We start from the raw sequence: 14,330 nt of genomic DNA, 5'->3' as shown, positions 1-14,330 counted from the left end.
AATGACTACTTTTTCTTAGCTGCAGGGAACAGGCACGAGGGAGACCACAGAGCTTTTAATAGCAATGTATAACTGTGCATCCCAACATCTTTCCAGCTTGGCGCCAGAGTCCGCGCTCAGCTTGCGAATGCGCCTGCGCCAAGTCCTGGTGTGGTTACCTGGAAACGGTGGAGCCGCGGTCCCAAGCCCAGGGTCCCGGCTTCGCCATGGCCAAATTCGTGCTCGCGGGTGAGTGATTACCCCCGTACGCCCGCAGATCGCTCAAAACACCGACAACTGCCCACCTCCTGTGGCCGCTCCAGCTTTTATATGGGGCACCCGGGGTTTATTATGCTTTCATTCAAAAAGGTAAATTGAGCAGTGTGTACAAACACTGCCGGAAGCAGGATACAGTGAAGGGAAAGACATCCTTGCCTTCGAGGTGCTTTGGTCTCACGGGATCCAGTAGCACGTAAACAAATAATTTTGATGGTGCGGTTAATGCAATGAAGGAAATGTGCACAGGACTCTGAGAAATGTGACACAAGCTGATTTATGAAAGTGTGGAGTAGGGAGGATATTCCAGATAAAGGGACAGAGGCTAGAAGTCCCTGGATATGGAGGAAGTGACTGGACCTGGGTCAAGAATGGGAGCAGGAGGGCATGAGTAGAAACACGAACATAGAGTACTGACTTGTGGACACACCGAGGGAAGAGAGAGTGGGACAAATTGAGAGGGTATCATTGAGGTATACACACTACCATGTGTGAAATAGACAGCTAGTGATTCTTTGTGAGGACCTAGAAGTGGAAGGAAAGTTATGACCAACCTAGATAGCATATTCAAAAGCAGAGACATTACTTTGCCAACAAAGGTCCGTCTAGTCAAGGCTATGGTTTTTCCTGTGGTCATGTATGGATGTGAGAGTTGGACTGTGAAGAAGGCTGAGCGCCGAAGAATTGATGCTTTTGAACTGTGGTGTTGGAGAAGACTCTTGAGAGTCCCTTGCACTGCAAGGAGATCCAACCAGTCCATTCTGAAGGAGATCAGCCCTGGGATTTCTTTGGAAGGAATGATGCTAAAGCTGAAACTCCACTACTTTGGCCACCTCATGGGAAGAGTTGACTCATTGGAAAAGACTCTGATGCTGGGAGGGATTGGGGGCAGGAGGAGAAGGGGACGACAGAGGATGAGATGGCTGGATGGCATCACTGACTCGATGGACGTGAGTTTGAGTGAACTCCGGGAGTTGGTGATAGACAGGGAGGCCTGGTGTGTTGCGATTCATGGAGTCGCAAAGAGTTGGACAGGACTGAGTGACTGAACTGAACTGAACTGAGAGGTGGGGATGGGTGGGGATGGGGGGAGGCTCAAGAGGGAGGGGATATAACTGATTCATGTTGTACAGCAGTAACCATCACAACATTGCAAATGAATTATCTTCCAATTTAAAGAATAATTTTTTTAAAGGCTTAAAAAAAAAAGAATGGGAGAAGGAGTCAGATCTTTGCCCTTCAGGGACACCAAGCGAAGGTGTTTGAGCTGTATCTTGAAAACAATGAGGAGTCATTTAAAATTTTTAAGCAGCCAGGTATCTTCATGAGTTTGCATTTTAGGAAATCCACCTTGTCAGCAATGGAGAAGAAGGATTGGAAATGTGGACTGATATCCAGAAAACCACCAAGGAGGGTCTTCCTGCAACAGGCTGTTGTACCTGTCTCCTTTCCCTCTCAGCAGGTTTCTCAAGAGTAGACTGCTCTTCTATCTCCAGGTCTTAAATCTGGTTTCTGCTTCTGCCTCCTTTCCAAAATGGCCCTCACCAAAATCACCAATGACTTTTATAGGAGGTGTCTGTCATTGTCTTATTTGACCTCTTGGAAGCGTCAACACAATTGACATCTCCCATCTGCCTGCAACCTATTTCCTTTGTTTCTTTTTTCATTCAGAATAATATTTTTGAGCAATGACTGACTGTATGCTGGGAAGACAGAAGTAAACAAATGTGCAAAGAAGCATTTGTGGCAATGGCCAGGCTGGGTTCTATCGGAGCAGTAGCAGTGGCAGGGGACCTTATTTAGGCAGAGACTTCCTGGAGAAAGGGATTTTTTAATCAGAGTCCTGAAAGATGAGCATAACCTGTCAGAACATGAAAGTGAAGTCACTCAGTCCTGTTGACTCTTTGCGACCCCATGGACACCAGGCTCCTCCGTCCATGGGATTTTCTAGGCAAGAGTACTTGAGTAAGGTTTGCGATTTCCTTCTCCAGGGGACCTCCTGACCCAGGAATCGAAGCAAGGTCTCCCACATTGTAGACAGATGCTTTACCGTCTGAGCCACCGGGTGCTTTACCTGTCAAAGAGAAAGTTATAAGGAGGAGAGTAAATTAGGCATGGGTAGCCGGGAGTAGAGCTGGAATGAGGAGCACTAGTTGGGTAATGATGGAGAATACAAACAGAAAATTGAAAGAGATTTAGTAGGGTTGAAGCATAGAGTACAAGGAAGGGACTGGTACCAGTTGAGGCCAGGATTAGATAATATATCAAAAGATTCTTGTGAGCCATGTTCAGTATTTTAAACTTTATCCAAAGTACATGGAAAGCTTTTGAAAGGAGATACGTAATCAGTGCAAAATGCATTGATTCTGTATTTTGTAAATAAATAATGCAAAAGACAATGCAAAGTACAAAAATGCAAATACATCATTTGCATTTTATCTGAGTGTTATCACTACAATGTGAGAAGAAAAAGACTGGTTATCCAGAGCCCAGTTAGTTACTGCAGTCCAGGAAGGAGACACTGGTGGCCTGGCCTAGAATGGTGGGCAGTTGAGTTGGAAAGAACTGAATGGATTGGGCTGATGTTAAGGAGACAGAATCTATAGAACTAGACATTTAATTGGATGGAGGAAGGAAGAGTTAAAATTATTTTCTAGCAGTAGTTTGCATAACTGGGTAGATGGGAAGTCATTGATAAAAAGCAGAAGAGCAGGCTTCATACTGTAATACTCCTAATACCCTTAAATAACTGGGTGCATGCTTGCTAAGTCACTTCAGTCATGTCCGACTCCATGTGACCCTATGAACTGTAACCAGGCTCCTCTGTCCGTGGGATTCTTCAGGCAAGAATACTGGAGGGGGTTGCCATGCTCTCCTCCAGGGGATCTTCCCAACCAAGGATTTAACCCATGTCTCCAGCAGTGGCAGGTGGGTTCTTTACTACTAGTGCCACCTGGGAAGCCCAAATACTGGGTAGATGGACATAACATAAAAGAAGGAGCATATATAGTGGGGGAGTAGTGGCAAAACTCTCATAAACATGCTGAGTGCCTATGAGACATTCAGAAGGAGTTGAAAAAATACAAGAGCGTATAAAGATAGACAAGGAAATAGTTCTGAACTGGAAATACAGATTTCTACTTGAAACCAAGAGAATGGAAGAGATTATACAAGAAGAATCATAGAGAATGAAGATAAGATGCCTTGCAGAATGCTAATCTTTTAGTGAATTGATAAATTAAAGGAACCTAAAAGTATAATAAGGAGGGGCCAGAGAAGCAGGAAAAAAAACAAACCAACCTGAAGAATGCCCCCACCATAGTGGGTATTTCGAGTAGAAGGGAGACAAATGCTACCAAGGGTCAATAAGAAAAGCATCAAAAAGTATCCATTGGATTTAATGACATGAAGGTCCTTGGTGACCTTCTAAAGAATTATAGGAAAAGCCAGATTGCAGTGGAATGAGAAACAGAAGTGAGGAACTGGGGGTGGCAAGTGTAAAGAACTGCTTCAAAAAGCTTTGATAGAAAAGGGCCAATAGGCGGCAATAGCTAAAGGGAGTCATTGGCTTTTTATTTCTTAGGACAGCAGAAACTTAAATATAATGAGTGTATTTAAATATGGAAACAGGCCATTAGAAGCAGAGCTAAGATGTTAGAGAGATAACCAGTAGAAGTGGAAAGGGGTGGTGTTCAGATCATAAGTGGTGAGATTAGACCTGGACGGAAGGTAGAACCCCTCTTCCATCAAATAGAAGAAAGAAGGTAAGAATGAGTCTAAACGCAGACAGGCTGATAGGTTTGATGGCAGGAGGTTGAGGGATTTCCCAACTGATGCCTTTTGGTATGATTTGGTTAGTTTGTGTAAAGTAGAAAGCAGAATTTTCTATTGTCTTCTGATATTGCAGAAAAATACTGGAGAGAAGGAAGTAGGCCAAGTTTGTAATAGTAATTGTAGAGAACAGAAGAGCGTGCTGCTAAGGGAAACAGAGGGATCTCCATAAAGAGTTGGGAGCCAACTGAGACTCAGTTCAGTTCAGTCTCTCAGTCGTGTGTGACTCTTTGTGACCCCATGGACTGCAGCATGCCAGGCTTCCCTGTCTATCACCAACTCTGGGAGCTTGCTCAAACTCATGTCCATGAGTTGGTGATGCCAACTGAGACTGGTGACCATGAATTTATAATGACTCCTCTGCTTTGTTCTACCATGTTTATCCAGGGGTGCCAAGTACATGGAACTCAGGCACAGAAAAGGCAGATTACTGGGCTCATCCAGGGTGAGGGCTAATTTGCCCGAAGCACAGTGAGGCAAGAGAATTTAAGACAAGAGCCAGAGAGTGGTCTGAATTAGTGAGCTTTGGATTTGAACTAGACAGGGAAGCTAATAGGGGGAGTTTGAGAGGAATTGACGACTTAGAAGTCACCAGAAGGTTGAAGAACTGGTGACTGGAAGTAACCAGGGAAGAATGCCATAGAGAGAGTGCTGCCCTTGGCCCCTGCCCCAGACATCCATTCAATCCCACCCACTTTAGTGGCTGTCACTTTCTCTATGTTGATGACTGCAAAATCTATATCCTAAGCCATTACATGAGGCCTGCTCTTCAGATTTGAATATGCAGCTGCCTGATGGTCATATCCACTCAGATATACTACAGACATTTCCAACTGCACTTGCCTATAATTGAACCTTCACACCCACAATTTCTCTAGTAAGGTCAGGATCACCTACCCATGCCAAAAACTTATCCCAGACTCTAGACTCTTCTCTCTCCCTCCACTTCCACTTTCCACAGCATTCCTGCCACACATAACAGATCCTCCAGTGATTTTACCACTCCTCCCTTTACACTTTGCCTTTTTGTCGCTGCTAATGAGTCATTCATTATTAGCAGTTCATGCTTAATTAGTAACCTGGCAGTCTCTTAGAGGATCTGAGGTCTAAAATAGAACTGGAGGAGAATAAATATTCTTTAGTCTTTTTTTCCTTTCTACATTTTATTACTTATGATTCTGCTCTCCTATGAAATTCATTTTATTTTGCCAATATAAGAAAAATCAAAAATTGATGTGGTGACAGTTTAAGCTATAACTCTATATAAATTATATTGTAACTGTGTGATTAATTCCATAATTATATGACAAATGCTTGGGACTACATGATAATTTCCATGTGATGAAATAAAATGTTGCTAATTTGAACTCTTTTAGGTAGAGCAGATTGCCCATATTATGCGAAAGCAGAACTTCTGGCAGATTATTTACAAAAGAATCTTCCTGATTTCCAGATACATAAAATTACACAACATCCTGATGTTTGGGAGGTAAGAGGCCTTTATAGTTTGTTAAACTCATGTACACATAAAAGTGTGCTCTGGTTTTATTAAATATTAGCTAGTGTATCAGATAGCTTTCCAGTATTGAATGTTCATGTACTATTGATATTTTGATACTAATAAATCCCTACTTCTCGGGGTGAAAACATTATTCATATTTCTTCCTAATGCCTACTAGGACAAATGAGGCTCTAATCAGTAAGTAGAATAAATTTGGCTGTTCTTTTTCCTATAAGAATCCATGTAGCCTGTATGCACTCTTTAACTTTCAATTCTCCTTCATATTGATTTCTAATGGCATGAGGGACTTGTTTACTTGACATGACCTTCATCTGAATTGAGATGGAAATTTAGGTGAAGGAGTTTCCTTTACTGGGGCGTACTCTTGGGAACAGCATCCTGAGAAAGAACGAAGGCGGCAGGATTGTGCAGTGGGAGAGGTTGAACTGCCCTACAGCAGTAATGGGCTTCCCAGGTCACACTAGTGGTAAAGAACCCACCTGCAAATTCTGGAGGCAGAAGACATGCAGGTTTGATCCCTGGGTCAGGAAGATCCCCTGGAAGAAGGCACGGCAACCCACACCAGTATTCTTGCCTGGAGAATCCCATGGACAGAGGAGCCTGGTGGACTATAGTCCATGGAGTTGCAAAGAGTCGAACGGGATGGAAGCGACTTAGCAGGCATGCACAGCACTGACAGGGAGCTCAACTGGCCCTACAGGGAACTCTAAAGCTGGTATGACCCTTCAGAGATACCCCCCAGAATCAGCAAGGGGGCCAGGTTTCTATTCTCCAACAGCTAACAGTCATAGGATGTGGGCTGCCCTGGGGAAGAGACTTAACCTTAGGCAAAGGAACATCCTTTGGTTGAGGTCAATTTCCAGAGAGATATTCAGCACTGAAACATCAGTAGTCAATATACCGGGTGGCAGAGGGCATGAGTGCCTTGGTCACGAAGGAGGAATAGGGACGACATGTGACAGGATTTGCTAGTTCAACAGTTGTACCTTTTTGGATCCACATGCTCCATATAGAAAGTTTCACACTATCTGGGAACAGCTCTTCCAGAATTCTGGTTAACTTTATAAGGAATTATTGTTGTTCAGTCGCTAAGTCATTTCTGACTCATTGCAACCCCAGGAACTGCAACACAGCATGCTCCCCTGTCCTTCACTGTCTCCCTAAGTTTACTCAGACTTTTGTCCATTGAGTCGGTGATACCATCCAACCATCTCATCCTCTGTCGAAGTTTAGTTAAATGACAGTAGCCTCCACTGCACATCGTTTCAGCACCATAACTGACGCTCCTCACATTTCTCCTCCTCTATCCTTTGTGGAGCCCCCTCACCCTCTGCAGATTCACGTGACTTAGTAGGTGTGGTGACTCAGACCTGTATCCTTAGCGGCCCAAGCCCTCGTGTCAATTCCTTTTTCAGGATGTGACTGCTCTGTTTGTCCATTTGCCGAAAAAACTGAGCAAGCCACTACCAAGGTGTGCAGGTATCAGTCTCTCAGCTGGTGCCTGCACCTTCGGTGGGTTGTTCCATCCCCTAATCGCACTGCTCGATGGTGCCATACATGACAGGGCCAGTGGAGCCCCTGGTTACGTGCCCAAAGCCATACATCCTTTCCTCTGCAGTGGGCTTCTTGGTTCAAAGTGATGTTATGCAGGAACCATGTGGTAGGTTCAATTCAGTCACTCAGTCATGTCTGACTCTTTGTGACCCCATGGACTGCAGCACGCCAGGCTTCCCTGTCTATCACCAACTACCGGAGCTTACCCAGACTCAGGTTAAACATATTCAAAGATGTTGAACAGGGTGCTGGCCAAAGTCTTATAAGCAATAAAGGCAATTCACTACCCAGAATATATGTTGATGAAAATCGAGATGAATCCCTTCTCTTTCCAGGGAAGAGGGATCCAATGTAATCAGACTACAACCACCAAGAGGCTGGTTGTAGTCTTCGAGGGATAGTGCCATTAACAGGAAGTCAGCATTAATGGCAATAGCAATGGCTGCATTAGCTCTGTTGAGTGATAACTTGTTTTCTTGGGCCGTTGCATAACTTTTTCATGTCTCCATTGTGCCTTCAGCTGTCTAAGTTTTCTTACTGCTGGGGTTGCTTAGTGCCTCTTTCACAGTAGACGTTCTCTGGTGGGCACTGTCCCCTGTCTTCTTTTATTTCAGAATTCTATCATCCCAGTTTCTAGGGGGTCCAGCTCTTTTATAACAGCGTGACCTTTAACAGCCATGGCCCAGAAATGACAGCCACACGGGGTTTTCTCAATGATGCTGAGACCCTTCTCATAGGTGCATTCCTTGTCACTCTGGTGAATGTAGTGTCCTCCAGGCCCTTCCAGAGGACACAGTGGGCTAGTGAGTTTCCAGCCCTCCATTGTAACATATCCACTGTAACGAGCCTATTTTTTTCTAAGCTTTTTCATCCCTTCTTCCATGATCTTTCCTGACAGTTCTGGCATTTTCGTTTTGTTTCATCCCTTCCTCAAAGCTTCGAAGAACCATCCTAGCAACATGTTAGCACACTCTTCTGAGTGTACCTTTGTCAGGGTGCACTCTTGCATAGAAGAGTGACTCGCTTCGACAAACTCTCTCATCCAGGTTTATGTTCCACTCCTGATCAGCTCCCTCAGGGGCCAGTGGTATATATACTCTCCCAGCTCCTGCCAGGACATCCCCATACCCCGCCTGCTGCTGAAGGCCTTTGAGGTCGAGTCCCTTTCTTCCAGATTCCCAGTACTTCACTGCTGAGCCTAGGTTGCAGCTGGAGGGACCATGGGGGACTCATCATGGTGAAAACGTCAACCAGGGAAATTCATTTCTAAGATGTTATTTGTAAGGTAGCCTCATTACGCACACCTCCAAAGGCAAGAATATTGCCACATAGTTTATACCCGTAGCAATGTTGCACTCTTTCTCTCTGCAGGTACTGTCATTGGAAGGCCTGGTATGTGCAAACCAGATAATGATGATTTAAACTTTTTCTCAGTAAATATCAGAAATCCCCAGATAATTTTAGCTCATTAATTCAGTCTAAAAAATATAAACTATACTCACATATTTCAAAAGCAATATCAAATTTATGTGGCCCTAAGACCAGAGGCAGCTCATACAAAAGACCATTTGAGTCAGAAAATTTAGCTTCTTATTTTAAGCTAAACACTTGCACTTCAGGTCTGCTCAACTTTCAATACCCTTATTTGGTCGACGAATTTGAAGAATGTTCTTTCTTACTTGATTAATTTGTTACTCAACTCATCACTATTTCTATATTTGTATTTTACAGTTTAAAGATATCTAAATTTTATTATGTATACACAGAGGTGGTAAAAAAAAAATAGAATTTTACTGTGTGAACTCCTGAATTGAATTCCAAGACAGATGCAATGTGTGACTTCTCATGGACAATATCATTCCATAGGAGTGGCTGAAAGATTTGTGCAAAAAGAATAGGTGGAGTCACAACAAGTCCCCTATCATCTGGAGAGAGCTGTTGGATCGTGGAGGAAAGGGTTTGCTTTTGGGAGGATATAACGAGTTCCTAGAACATGCCCAGGTATAAAAATTAAGTTGACTTATCTGTCTAAAACATTATTGATTTATTATTGTATTTTTCAAATGTCTTTCTTTATAAGGTATTCTCTCAACTCTCTTTTTACTCTATTTGGGCTTGAAACAAGAACTTTCCATTATAGCCATTGTCAGCTATCCTGGTGTTGATTTTTTTCTTTCCCAATATTTAGCTTTACTATGGTGTCACCTCTAGCATGACAACTGAGCTGATGAAGAGAGTTGCTCAAGAAAACCTGGAGACACATATAGAAAAAGAGCTGGAGAAGGAATCCCTGAAAGGTCTTGTTAACCCCTTGCAGGTCTGGATCACCAGGTGGGACCGTCAAATCCCAGGATTTGTGAGACTGGCTTTTTATGTTTAGAAAGGAAAAATGATGTGGAATTAATTACATGATGGAAGAATATCTGAATGTCAAGTTTGAGATTTGTATGTAGGTATAGCACTATTATAGATACACGGTATATGTATATGCATGCTGCTGCTGCTAAGTCACTTCAGTCATGTCTGACTCTGTGCAACCCCATAGACGGCAGCCCAACAGGCTCCTCCGTCCCTGGAATTCTCCAGGCAAGAACACTGGAGTGGGTTGCCATTTCCTTCTCCAATGCATGAAAGTGAAAAGTGAAAGTGAAGTCGCTCAGTCGTGTCCGACTCTTCTCGGCCCCATGGACTGCTGCCTACCAGGCTCCTCCACCCATGGGATTCTTCAGGCAAGAGTGTATATGCATATATATCACCTAATATAGCCCCATATATGAGTTCTAGAGCTTCCCTGGTGGCTCAGTCCATAAAGAATCCGGCTGCAATGCAGGAGACCTGGGTTTGATCCCTGAGTCGGGAAGATCCCTTGGAGGAGGAAATGGCTACCCACTCCAGTATTCTTGCCTGGAGAATCCCGTGGACAGAGAAGCCTGGTGGGCTACAGTCCATGGGGTTACACAGAGTCGGACATAATTCAGTGACTAAATCACCACCATGAGTTCTAGACTACATATAGTTTTAATGTGTATGTAATATGCATGTAATGCACATACATACTGAATCTAAAAGCAGCTTTATAGCAAAGATATTTACTTTGCATAACTGTCTCCAGCCCTCCTGCCCTCTCTCTGTGTGTCTCTTGCTGTCTGTCCGCATACCATCCTTCCCTTCCCCTTCTTTCCTCCCCTCTCCCCCATCTTCCTAACTGCTGCCTTCTTCCTCTCCCACACATGCTAGCGCCATCCTCATCCTTGGGTCTTCCCGATGCGCTCATTCTCTGTAACCTCCCCTCCTCTCGCTCCTGCCCCTTCTTTCTTTTTCTCTTTCTCACATTCATCACTCTCGCTCTCAGTGCTGGGTGGACACATTCAATGTTTGTCATTGCTTTTTCTCTCTCTCTCTGCACTATGTCTCTCTCTGTTTCTTTTGCTGTCCATCTTACAATATCTCTCCCTCTCCCTGTCCTTTCCTCACTGCTTAATCTGTCTCTCACACTGCCCTTCTTACTGCTTATGTGTGTATCCTAATATACATACTCAGCTGAAAAATTATTTATTATGAAATATTCCAAATGCTAAAAGAACTGAAAATGATGTAATAACCATACATGAACCAAACACCCAGATTTAATATTTCATCTGCTTTAGATATTTTTAAAGGATTAAAATGGTACAGATGCTCTTGAAAACCCCATTGCAGCTCTCTCCAAATCCAGAATGAAAACCAAAAGTGCCCAGATGTATTCCTGAAGTCCCCTAATGATAATGAGGTCGTTAGGGCTCTCATTATCAGCCAAGCGAGTACTCAAATACTGGCTGAATTGTGGGTACAGATACATGACACCTTGCCTGTGTTCAACTGAATGACTAATACTTTCACACTTTCAAACATGAAATTACAGTAACATGACAGTTCTTTTAAATTTTGCTTTCTGCCTATTCTGTTTAATTGGAAAAGCCTTATAAACAAGTACACTTCTTACCTTGGGATTGTTTTCCGATAACCAGAACAAGAAGTTAGCAGTGAGAAATTTTTTGTTTTACTTTTGATTCCTGGCCTTAAAAAAAGCTGTGCAGCTGTGTATGTCAATTTAAGATACTAATCAAGTATTAATCCACATGTAGAAAAATACCTATTAAGAATAGAGCCTGAAAAGGAGCCCAAGATTTACCCATTCATAATCTGGTTTTCCATTTTTATTAGTGCATCATCTCTTGCCTGCTACCATCTAATTCCCATCTTGACAAGTGGTGAAGTGTTTGGACCACAAATGGAAATCAACATAAACCTATTTGACAATAAGCACACAGAAGAAAAACTCATAAGCCACAAACAAGAGGCTGAGGACCTGGCGTCACCCTGCCTCCAGAGTGTGTCCATCTGCACCCAAGCGGAAGAGGCCTTCTACGGGGCCCACGTGATCATCATCCTGGATGACCATGTGGACAAGGAGATATACAGTCTGGAAGACTGCATTCGCAGAAAAGCTCCTCTGTGTCAGCTCTACGGATCCTTGATTGAGAAAAATGCTCACAATTTTGCCAAAATTATTGTGGGAGGGAAAACCTTTGTGAATCTCAAAACAGCTTTGCTTATGAAATATGCCCCAACCTTTGCCCGCAATATTATCGCAGTGGCCTTGGGTGTGGAAGGCCAAGCGAAGGCAGCACTGGCCAGGAAACTGAAAATTACTCCCTCATGTAAGTGAGCTCAAGTTTCCCTGTCTGGTTTTTAACAGATATCCCAGCAGCAGGTTCCAGGAAGAACCTGTCCCCTTCTAAAATCAGTCAGGATATCAAAGTATGGAGCAGATGCCAAGAATTTCTGATTGTGTGATTTCAGCACTGTGCAAGCATTTTAATTTTTGTTGTTGTTCCGTCACTCAGCTGTGTCCAGTTCTGTTGTGACCCCATGAAATGCAGGCTTTTCTGTCCATCACTATCTCCTTGAGTTTTCTCAAACTCATGTCCATTGAGTCAGTGATGCCATCCAACCATCTCATCTTCTGTCACACCCTTCTCCTCTTGTCCTCAATCTTTCCCAGGGGGAAAGATCAGGGGCTTTTCCAATGAGTCACCTCTTTGCATCAGGTGGCCAAAGTATTGGAGCTTCAGCTTCAGCATCAGTCCTTCCAGTGAATATTCAGGGTTGATTTCCTTTAGGATTGACTAGTTTGACCTCCTTAGCTTTTATGACTAGCTGATCTTTTAACATCATTATAAAAGTTAAGAAACAAATATTTAAATAATAAGATTCCTATTTTTCAAGTAGTAATTTGAAACTTAATATTCAATTTTTTCCCCCATGAGAATAGTTATCTAAGGTTATCAGTGTTTTTTAAAACATATTCAGGACTCTGTTAAAATGGTCCCACCCCACTTCCCAGCTGTGTGACTTAGGGCAATCACTTAACCTTACTGTACTTTTATTTCCTCACCTGTAAAATCAGGATGTGAGTACCACCTACCTCCTAGAATTGATGCCAAGACTCAAAGAGATAGCATTTTAGAAGGGCTTGGAGGAGTGTGTGGCACATGGTAATGGTTTGTAAGGATCAGTTCAGTTCAGTTCAGTCACTCAGTCATATCCGACTCTTTGCGACCCTATAAATCACAGCACACCAGGCCTCCCTGTCTATCACCAACTCCCGAGTTCACTGAGACTCATGTCCAGCGAGTCAGTGACGCCATCCAGACATCTCATCCTCTGTCGTCCCCTTCTCCTCCTGCCCCCAATCCCTCCCAGCATCAGAGTCTTTTCCAATGAGTCAACTCTTCGCATGAGGTGGCCAAAGTACTGGAGTTTCAGCTTTAGCATCATTCCTTCCAAAGAAATCCCAGGGCTGATCTCCTTCAGAATGGACTGATTGGATCTCCTTGCAGTCCAAGGGAGTCTCAAGAGTCTTCTCAACACCACAGTTCAAAAGCATCAATTGTTTGGCGCTCAGCTTTCTTCACAGTCCAACACTCACATCCATATGTGACCACAGGAAAAATCATAGCCTTGACTAGACGAACCTTTGTTGGCAAAGTAATGTCTCTGCTTTTGAATATGCTATCTAGGTTGGTCATAACTTTCCTTCCAAGGAGTAAGTGTCTTTTAATTTCATGGCTGCAGTCACCATCTGCAGTGATTTTGGAGCCCAAAAAACGAAAGTCTGACACTGTTTCCACTGTTTCCCCATCTATTTCCCATGAAATGATGGGACCAGATGCCATGATCTTCATTTTCTGAATGTTGAGCTTTAAGCCAACTTTTTCACTCTCCACTTTCACTTTCATCAAGAGGCTTTTTAGTTCCTCTACACTTTCTGCCATAAGGGTGGTGTCATCTGCGTATCTGAGTTTATTGATATTTCTCCTGGCAATCTTGATTCCAGCTTGTGTTTCTTCCAGCCCAGCGTTTCTCATGATGTACTCTGCATATAAGTTAAATAAGCAGGGTGACAATATACAGCCTTGACGGACTCCTTTTCCTATTTGGAACCAGTCTGTTGTTCCATGTCCAGTTCTAACTGTTGCTTCCTGACCTGCATACAAATTTCTCAAGAGGCAGATCAGATCTTTTTTTTTTTTTCTTTTCTGCTTCTCCTGTGCTCCCTTTAAATACAATTCATCTTCTGACTCTGTCTCATCCTCTTATGATTCTCGAGTCTACCAGCCCAAACAGTACTAGGAATAGAATCTGTTCCTCAGCTTGTGTTTCTTCCAGCCCAGCGTTTCTCATGATGTACTCTGCATATAAGTTAAATAAGCAGGGTGACAATATGCAGCCTTGACGTATTCCTTTTCCTATTTGGAACCAGTCTGTTGTTCCATGTCCAGTTCTAACTGTTGCTTCCTGACCTGCATACAGGTTTCTTAAGAAGCAGGTCAAGTGGTGTGGTATTCCCATCTCTTTCAGAATTTTCCACAGTTTGTTGTAATCCACACAGTCAAAGGCTTTGGCATAGTCAATAAAGCAGAAATAGATTTTTTTCTGGAACTCTCTTGCTTTTTCCATGATCCATCGGATGTTGGCAATTTGATCTCTGGTTCCTCTGTCTTTTCTAAAACCAGCTTGAACATCTGGAAGTTCACAGTTCATGTAATGTTGAAGCCTGACTTGGAGAATTTTGAATATTACTTTACTAGTGTGTGAGATGAGTGCAATTGTGCAGTAGTTTGAA

General features: G+C 43.2%; 1 protein-coding gene across 2 annotated transcripts in view; it reads left to right on the top strand.

Annotated features, from left to right (window-relative positions):
• MDH1B (malate dehydrogenase 1B) overlaps positions 1-14,330 on the top strand; it is a 31,721-nt gene continuing 17,391 nt past the window's right edge. Inside the window, exons 1-5 of one of the 2 annotated variants that reach the window (XM_044937627.2) lie at positions 1-228; positions 5,463-5,575; positions 9,029-9,163; positions 9,351-9,493; positions 11,366-11,862. In XM_044937627.2, the coding sequence (XP_044793562.2) occupies positions 207-228; positions 5,463-5,575; positions 9,029-9,163; positions 9,351-9,493; positions 11,366-11,862 (910 nt within the window). In that variant the 5' untranslated portion in view covers positions 1-206. The remainder of the gene's footprint in view (positions 229-5,462; positions 5,576-9,028; positions 9,164-9,350; positions 9,494-11,365; positions 11,863-14,330) is intronic. The other variant, XM_006042469.4, reaches the window with a different exon arrangement.

The sequence above is a fragment of the Bubalus bubalis genome, chromosome 2 (assembly GCF_019923935.1).
Source record: "Bubalus bubalis isolate 160015118507 breed Murrah chromosome 2, NDDB_SH_1, whole genome shotgun sequence".
NCBI classification, from domain to species: Eukaryota; Metazoa; Chordata; class Mammalia; order Artiodactyla; family Bovidae; genus Bubalus; species Bubalus bubalis.
Note: the sequence above shows the minus strand (reverse complement) of the source record. Positions and strands in the feature narration are given on the sequence as shown.